This window comes from Camelina sativa, chromosome 19 (genome assembly GCF_030686135.1).
Source record: "Camelina sativa cultivar CO46 ecotype springtype chromosome 19, ASM3068613v1".
Classification (NCBI taxonomy): Eukaryota; Viridiplantae; Streptophyta; class Magnoliopsida; order Brassicales; family Brassicaceae; genus Camelina; species Camelina sativa.
In genome coordinates this window covers 4,716,367-4,724,753 of record NC_141898.1, presented here as the reverse complement: position 1 = coordinate 4,724,753, position 8,387 = coordinate 4,716,367, and the positions used below count along the sequence as shown (strand labels likewise).

The window sequence follows — 8,387 nt, the reverse complement described above, 5'->3', positions numbered from 1 at the left end:
CTAAGAACCGTGAAAGAAAAAAAGTATAGAGACCAAGAGATCATTGATGTACTAAACATATGCTCTCTAATCTCTATTATGAGAAGATGAAGTTATTGGAAGAGTCCGAAGAAATGTAAGTATTCGTTTAACGGTGTTCCCCTCTGTATGTATATAATACTATATAGATTATGAAGATAAGTTACTCTATAAGGTCTGCAAGCATAGTTTCAGACATTAATCAACTCTATAACTGTTATTCAGTTTGTTTCACTTCCTTTGAATGGTTAGCAGGATGTGTAATTCCATGTGTCTGCCTTTTTTGATGTATTACAACATAAATAGATGAATACTTTTGAGATTTGGTATTTGATATCTGGAAGGTTTTCAATACTTGAGGATGATGAGTTTGAGTTGGAACATCAAAGAAACTAGCCAAGCCAAGCCAAAATATTAGAATTTCCATTGTTCATCCCAAACTGCTAAAACCTCGTTACAAACCAGCCAAAAACCACAAAACAAAGTACATTTCAGGTAGGTTCTACAAAAGCAATACAAACTCAGGGAAAGTTGACGACTTTGGAGCAGAACTTAAGTAGATGAGTAGCTGTGTCTTCTGTTTCCTTGATGAGTTCCAGCTTGAAGGACTCACCTATATAATATTCACTCCATTAACATAACAAACTCTTTCCACTCTTTTCCCAATCTCATTTTTCCATGTTTGTCGTCCGGTTTAAGACTCGTCGTCCGTTTGATATTGTATTGATCCACGAGAGTTATTTTCCTCGCTCTCTCGATACCATTCGCCTTCACAAATGTCCCCGGTAGACACTACCATAAAGAACTCGAAAACATTGCAAAATCTGACAACAATGTTGAAATGATTGATGCAAACTTACTTACTAGTTTGTACTTCTTGAGATTGTATGGTTTGAGAGTTAGTGTCAAGAATCTGTTTTGGCTCGTCGTAGAAGAAGAACAAAGCTGGAGAACAGGTGTTTTACCGGTTTGCACAAGCTTAAGGGATAAAACATCGTTGACTCTTAGTCGATTTTCGAAGCAGAAACTTCTCCAACCGCCTCTGATGTAAACCTCGCCGTCTGGTTTATGACTCAGGATCAATTTCCATGGTATCCCATCTTCATTCGATAGAATGATCTCACACTTACGATTCATCAAACCATTAGATCTTGAGAAACCTCTAGGGAGAAACTGCATAACTTACAGAGAGTGTATATCAGTATATGATTAGATTCTAAAGAGAAATATTTCAGTGCAGTGCAGAAGTAATCATTCACCAGACTATCTTTGCGTAGATTCGATGCGGTGACACCGACACGTGCTACAAAACAAGAGTGATGATCTGATGAAGATCCTTCATCTGCTGTGTTCTGATTCTTCTCTGAATCTGAATCTGGTTCAAGTTTGAATGAGAATTAACCAAACTACCAGTGTGTATGTATACACATCATTGAATCCGGTTCGCTCAAATAATCAATACTGATACAAAAAGCCGTAAGTCGTACCAGAGGATATTTGAATGACATCATATTGAATCTCACAGCAGCTTGGTCCAAAACACGTGACATGGAACAACAAACCTCCATCATGTCTGAAAACAACTATGTCGCCGACTCGGAGGTCATGGCTGGCGGCGAACTTTTTCCAGCCTTTGGTGAGTCTCCGACCCTCCATCTTCACTTGCCAGGTTATATCAGAAACGTCCGATCTCAGCTTCACCACCGCATTGTCCTCGTTTGTTGTTCCATCTATGTGCCTTAAGAAGAAACACATGGGAATTTTCTGCAACAAAAGAAACCCAGAGAGAGAGAGAGAGAGATCAAACAAACAGTATTTTAAGCATAGCAAAGAAAGAGAGTGAAAGAGAGATAGATCACGAGGTAGCTGTTGGAATCCAGGAAGAAGAGGCTGGAAGAAGTGTGGATTGATCGGTGAGGAAGGTGAAACATTTTCCATTGACGAAGAGCTTTCTTTTTCTTGAATAATGGTTAAAGCTGTGAAGTCGCTTCGTATTCTCCAATTTTGGCTCTGTTTTGGTGGGTTTCTTATAGAGACAAATCTTTTTTTCCAACGTCATGCCGTTTGGGTATGGCATAAACGACACTTTGGCTCCAACCGAGGCGTTTAAACCAAAATCAAACCAAGTTTTTTTCTTTCTAAACAAAATCCAAGCTCAATCTTTTGAAAAGTTAGGAGTAGTAACTTCAGTCACCAGTAAAACCTATGGCAAGAGTTGCATTAAAGCAGTGGACTTGCATAGTTGCATTTATTATTAGACTACGAGTTATTACATTATTCAGCAGTATTAACACACTCTCAACCATTCGGTTAAACAAACAAAACCAAAGAAAAGAAAGGACAAACGGTGCTGTATAGCACAAGGAAGACTGTAACCGAATCAGAATCATCATCATCAAAAGCTGCAGCTCTACTTCTTTAACCCTCATGGAGAAGCATTTGATCAAAATGCCACACTCCTGCAGTTTTCACACCGGAAGGGGGAGTTAATGTAACACCCAAAAGGAAGTGAAATTGCAGTTTTGAGGCTTATGGGTTTAAAAGGACTTACCGTGACCCTTTCCCATTCTTCTTAGCTGTGCAACGTACTCTGAGATTTTCTTGATGGCTTCAACCTGTTTTTACAGGTTACGTGAGGAAGATCGTTGCGTACTTTAAATGTAATGATAATATGAAAACTTTGTGTTTTTACCTGATCGCCTAGAAACTCAGATTCTACAAAATCAACCAGCTGAACATCATTGTTCTTCACACCAACCTGTAGGATCAAACAGGGGAGAGAGATTAATCTAATCATCTTTTTTCACTGTCAAAGCCTGCCCTGTTACTGCAATCATGGCTTTAAGGCTTAGCATTCATAATTCTAATGATGAAAAGATAAGGTCCTTACACTTTGTAACTTCAGAAGCTTTTCATTAGTAAGTTTCTCCAAAGACAATGCAAGCTCCATGGCTGATACATAAAAAGAGTCGGAATCATCAATCAAGAGCATAATATTTAAAAGACCATAGTGATATAATATGAGTCAACTTACCATACAATGCATCTCCCTTCTCCTCGTGATCAAACTCAGATATGGGCATCAAAATAGACTGCAGCTTCACTCTCCCGCCACGCTTGTTCTAAAGATCGATCCATCAAAACATAAGTAACACTATCAAAGATCTACAACCTGATAGTTTTCCTGAAGTTACCTGATACTCCATAAACTTCTCAGCATGACCTCTTTCTTCAAGACTCGAATCGTTAAAGAACCTATCAGTAAAACATACAAATACAACAACCAAAAAAGATGACCAACCAGCTGAAGAGACGCAAATACGATTTTCTTTACAATAAAGGAACTCACCTGGCGAAACCTTTCAAGCCGACATTATCTCTGTCGAAGTAGGCATACAGGGCATGGTAGATGTAGGAAACGTTATACTCCACGCTATGATGATTCACACAAAAGCAAATAAGACATGTTAAGATTCAGACACACGCCGTCACGTATTAAACAATATAAACAACCAAGCTAACTCGATTCAGACAAGCAAAATTAAATTTTTGATTCAGAACAGACGCACCATGATAAGTGAATCGAAGCTGAATCAGTACCAAACTATGACGATTAAGTTATAAAATAAAGCAAAAAAAAACTAAGCAAGAGAGAGTACATACTTGATCTGATCGTTGATCGCAGATTCAGAGTCTTCGTGAAACTTGTGGCGAGCGAGAGAAACAAGAGGGGCAGTGGGAACGAGATCCATTTCCCTTTTGACCTCCTGAAAAGGTTCGAATACAACTCCGGTTAACGACTTCGTGTTCGTTCCTTTCGCAGCTTTAACAGAAAACGTAGATCCACGAGAAGAAAACAGAGGATTTGACGAATTTCTCGACGGATGAAACAGATTCGTTCCGCCGCCGGAGAGAGAGAGAGCGGGAGAAGCCTTGAGCATTGGTTCTCGAGATGTATAGAGAAGGAAGCAAAGAAGAGGAGAGTGTCTCTGTGTTAAAACGTCGGAGTAAGCGAACGAACGGAGAGAGAGAGGAGGTTTAATAAAAGAGACGGCGATGGGTCAGGGGATGTGAATGACGTGGTACACTGTTGCTTGGACACGTGGAAAGACGAGAAAAGGCTTGTGGCATACGCGTGGTCTCTCTAGAATCGGCCGTTGAGCAAATTAAGGCGTCGTGTAATTTAGCTAACGTAAGATGACAACATTGACAAGGAAACTAAGTGAAAACGATGGTTTATAATAATACTGTAGTAAGATATTTTATTAATCATCAACAGCTGCCCAATATAAAAATATATCAACAAAAAGAATTACTAAAAATGTTGCAAGATTATCATTGATCTGCTGGGGAAGTTAAATAAAAATTAATTCGATATTCATGCAGTAATTTGCTGCTATTTGTAATTGATATTACGGTATGTTTCATTTTTGTATCGTTTTTTCCCAGTTACAGTATGTATTATAGATTAAGATTTTGGCGTCAAGCAAAACCACATAGGAGAAATCTTAGAGACCTTCCAGTACAACTAGAAGCGTAGGGGAATCATCCAGCTTGGCCCATGAACCATCTTTACCACAGGTTTGAACTACGAAGCGGACTCCTTTCACTTCCGATTCTACCACCAGTTCCGCTACGTAATAGGCTGGTACGTGAGCGACTCCAAGGAACACTGTCTCGCTTCTCGGTTTCTCTAGAACCTTCCTCGGTCTTACATCAGTCGACTTCGTTTTCTCTGCATACACATTGTACCTTGGGAATACAGAATCTTCAAGGTCTTTCTGTCTCCATTCTAGCTTAACCCTGAGGATCTTTGTACCAGAATTACCGGGTACAAGCTCTATGTTATGAGCTTCGATGACCCACGGCGACGACGCTGGAAGTAAAGTCTCAGGTTTCTGCTGGTACTGAACATGATCTTTGATTGAGATGTGTCCGAGCAATGCAACATATTCTGCCCCCTTTGTCGAATTCTCTGGTCTGTAGCAAAAGGCAGAGATTTCTGTCAGTGTGTGACCATCCATGACAAGATCTGTCTCGTGTACCGTCCACTCGGATACAGTCTGCGGTGATGTGGTGAGACACTGTAAGAGCAGGTCGTCGAATCTGCGGATGGGTTCTTGTGGCGCCACGAGTATGGATTTAGTTTCATGTGATAGAGATGAGAAAGATAGCAGGATTCCAATTTTAGAGGTTTCATCTGATTTCACCTGCACCAGCTCCAAAATCCTCCATTAGTAAAAAAAAAAACAAAATCTCATAGTGTAATGTATTTCAGTATCTAAAAGCAGAGACTTACAGAGTAGGATATTGTGATGGGGGAAGATGAAAGCTGAAGATGGGGTTTGAAGAGCCTTGTTGTGAAAGACGTATTTCCCTCGAGTTTTCCTCTAAAAGCAATGGTCCCTCCTCCGTTAAAAGATACCTCTCGAGAACTGTCAAATTCACAGTACTTCTTGTTTAAATGTTTGCTCAGAATGTCAAAAACATTTTTCCCTTTTTGGTCTTTGCCGAAATAAATATGAGGATAGTATTAGGACCAGAACTCACTCAACAGTGACCTGGATGATATCTTTGTTGTCTTCATTGAATTCTAGGAGAGGCTGACATGAAGAACAGAGCAAAGACGGAGATCAGATGAGAGGAGAGACAAACTCAGATAAAAAAGATTAATTGTCATATTGTGACGGGATAAGTCTCTGGTTCCAATAAACATTAGAAGTGTACAGTAAAATTAAAGACAGTAAGATGGTTGAACCTGAAGACTTTGGCAAGAAATGTTGTACCATGGAGCATCTGACAGTTTGCGACCTTCGAGTGAAACATGGTAACCAAATCCCTAAACAAAAGAGAGAAGAGAGTTTCAGAACATAGCTGAACATCCCTGATAATAACCAAGAAAATCAATGAATGATTCACTGTGCTGTTAGTGTTACAAGATAAGAACAAAGACTTGATCGATCTCAACTTACCTGATTGAAATCTGAGTAAAAAGGCAAGACTTGTGGATAAGTTTGGACAATTCCCCAAGACTTCTCGACAAGTGACCACCATCTGAAGAGAAAACACATGAATAATAGTAAGATCCAGCATCTTCTTTGCAACAGTAGGAAAACAAAAATGGAGCTCAAACACAGTAATGGTAGTTAAAATTTGTAGACCACAAGGAAAGCAAATGATTTAAAGCATTACTTATTTTGAGCCGTATAAAAATTGGGTGGTTGTGCAGTCTCATATACCCATCCCGGAGCAAACATGGCAGCTGACAGATTGTGTCTCTTCAGCAAATCAAGAGCAGCATTTACCTAGCATGTAAAAGAATAGGACGAGGAAGAAAATATTCAAGTACACATTATTTGTTTTCACGCTGTCACCAATAGAGAGGCAAATATCATAAAGAGTTTCAGAGACATACAGTCCATTGCCCACCACCAAAAGAGCCCCGACCAAAGACATCAATTCCCATGTAGACATCGAATTTTCTGTCCCCTGCAACCTCAGCTGATAGTTGTGGGTAGTTCTCCTAAACATCATCACTCACTCATAAAAAACAAGACATATAGAAGAAACTGAGAATGAAGAGATTAATCGAACCCAAAAGGCAGACCTTCCATGTATAGTTCATGAATATTCCATCACATAAGTCAAAGAAAGGTTTGTTCAGCTCAGTCAATTGATCTTGCCATTGAAGATTACCACGAATAGTGACACTGTCATACCTGCAGAAAGTTATCAGATCAAAGTGACACTGTCAAAATATGAACAACGAAAGTCTTCTGAGCAACTCACCATATGACTAAAGCCCCAGGTCTAGATATATGCAAGACTTTTGTTAAATGGCTTACGAATTCCTTCAAATTTGGGATCTGTTCTTCATCTATTTCATTCTCTATATTAATCTGCAAGTTACAATTGCAGACGATTAGAACATAAATATTTATGAAAAATAAAGCAAATGAAAAGAACCTCACCAGCCACCCATCAAAGCCTAGAGCAGTAGCAAGTTCTGCCAAACGCTCTGCATACATCTGAGCAGACTCCTTTGTGGCAAGCATCTCTTTGCAGGTAGCTTTTCCTTCATCCCATTCTGTGATGAAAGTCCCCAATACCTTTTATGTTTCCATAAACACATGAAAGTAAACACTTTTACCCATAAAACACTCAACAACATACATACCCAATTCAACAGACAATCAAATTCTCTAATTTTATAATCCTAATCAGCAAATTCAGAGATATCTCAACCAAAAAATCGAAACTTTGGAAGTTGAAGAATCCAAAAGTATTAAGACAACTTACTTTAACACCATGCCTATGAGCAGTATTGGTCCAGCAAGGAGGAGGAAGAGTAACCAGAGAATGAGAGAAGTAAACAAAAACGTCCATCAAATACCAATGCCAGATCGCATATCCGGCGTCGTTCTCACACCCTTGTACCCACTTATCATCTACATACCCTCCTTTCATATCGTGGCAGGCCAAAACCCTTGGACGATTCGTAACATCAGAGCTTCGCCGGAGAGGAACGGTTGAACGATTAAACTGGAAGTGAAAGGAATCGGAGTAAGAACGAGATTTCAGGTCTTGAAGAGATTTGATCGGGAAAGATATAGGTAACGACGGCTTAGACAGATCGAGAAGCGGAACAGCCTCAGACTCTGCGTCGGCGCCGTCATTGGATTCGGGCATGAGGAGAGAGAGAGGGAACGAAGTAAGAAGCTTACGGGAGATGGAGAAGAAGAGATTGTAAATGTATACAAGAGTTCTTCGAGAGAAATAGGCGCGAAGCAGGTCTCGCATTTTGATGGGAGAGAGAGGTCAACGGAGGAAGAAGACGATGACATATAATTAAAACAGAGCATCATTCTTTAAATGTGAATATGAATCTAAACGACATGAGAATTTCGTTTTTGTAAAGTTAAAAACTTACACGAAAGCAGAGAGAAAGAGATCAGATGCTCTATAATGGGCCTATAAAGTAAAAGAATTGGATTCTTCTTTATTGGGTCTTATAAAACGCTTATAAGGCCTTGGAATGTAAAGTTGAATGTTGTTTTGTTGATCAATTTTATAAAGCTTAAACATGTGATTAGCAAAAAGTTTAGTGGCTTTCTTTGCTTTTCTTTATGCTTTGGTTTTCATAGATTTTCCTGCTAATTAAAAAGTCTTACGAACATATATTCCTAAGTTTTCGAATTAAAATATTAACTGTCGTGCTTAATTATGGGTAGAGTAACATGGGGTTTGGTTTTGGATCGTGCAAGTGCAACAAACTTGTATAGCTTTTATTTTTTTAAATAAATCATACACTATACAAATTACAAATCATTCACTATAGTCCAAATTTCATTTTTAATCAAATTTTGGCA

General features: G+C 39.1%; 3 protein-coding genes across 8 annotated transcripts; all 3 read right to left on the bottom strand.

Moving 5' to 3' along the window:
* Positions 1–347: 347 nt before the first annotated feature.
* On the bottom strand, positions 348–2,078 carry LOC147920177 (B3 domain-containing protein REM7-like). Of its 4 annotated transcripts, none has more exons than XM_087502534.1 (5): positions 1,878–2,078; positions 1,506–1,782; positions 1,278–1,393; positions 883–1,191; positions 348–810 (listed from the first exon to the last, which is right to left on the bottom strand). In XM_087502534.1, the coding sequence occupies exons 1-5, from the start codon at positions 1,947–1,949 to the stop codon at positions 643–645; spliced, it is 942 nt and encodes a 313-aa protein (XP_087358660.1). In that variant the 5' UTR covers positions 1,950–2,078; the 3' UTR covers positions 348–642. The 4 variants fall into 4 exon arrangements, with proteins under 4 accessions (XP_087358660.1, XP_087358661.1, XP_087358658.1 ...); XM_087502535.1 differs by having other exon boundaries at positions 348–786; XM_087502532.1 differs by having other exon boundaries at positions 612–810; positions 1,506–2,078.
* Positions 2,079–2,208: 130 nt separating this feature from the next.
* On the bottom strand, positions 2,209–4,038 carry LOC104745300 (ferritin-2, chloroplastic). The gene is made up of 8 exons (XM_010466500.3): positions 3,682–4,038; positions 3,368–3,451; positions 3,213–3,273; positions 3,053–3,140; positions 2,909–2,970; positions 2,711–2,776; positions 2,570–2,633; positions 2,209–2,477 (listed from the first exon to the last, which is right to left on the bottom strand). The coding sequence occupies exons 1-8, from the start codon at positions 3,957–3,959 to the stop codon at positions 2,437–2,439; spliced, it is 744 nt and encodes a 247-aa protein (XP_010464802.2). The 5' UTR covers positions 3,960–4,038; the 3' UTR covers positions 2,209–2,436.
* A 292-nt stretch (positions 4,039–4,330) lies between these two features.
* Positions 4,331–7,950, bottom strand: LOC104745299 (cytosolic endo-beta-N-acetylglucosaminidase 2). Of its 3 annotated transcripts, XR_015591348.1 has the most exons (12): positions 7,318–7,924; positions 6,990–7,127; positions 6,808–6,917; positions 6,626–6,737; positions 6,434–6,541; positions 6,211–6,323; positions 5,991–6,072; positions 5,777–5,857; positions 5,569–5,621; positions 5,318–5,453; positions 4,416–5,228; positions 4,331–4,364 (listed from the first exon to the last, which is right to left on the bottom strand). XR_015591348.1 is itself a non-coding variant. In XM_010466499.2 (11 exons), the coding sequence occupies exons 1-11, from the start codon at positions 7,816–7,818 to the stop codon at positions 4,527–4,529; spliced, it is 2,136 nt and encodes a 711-aa protein (XP_010464801.2). In that variant the 5' UTR covers positions 7,819–7,950; the 3' UTR covers positions 4,331–4,526. The 3 variants fall into 3 exon arrangements, 2 of the variants coding, with proteins under 2 accessions (XP_010464801.2, XP_087358657.1); XM_010466499.2 differs by having other exon boundaries at positions 4,331–5,228; positions 7,318–7,950; XM_087502531.1 differs by having other exon boundaries at positions 4,331–5,228; positions 6,990–7,105; positions 7,318–7,906.
* Positions 7,951–8,387: the final 437 nt, after the last annotated feature.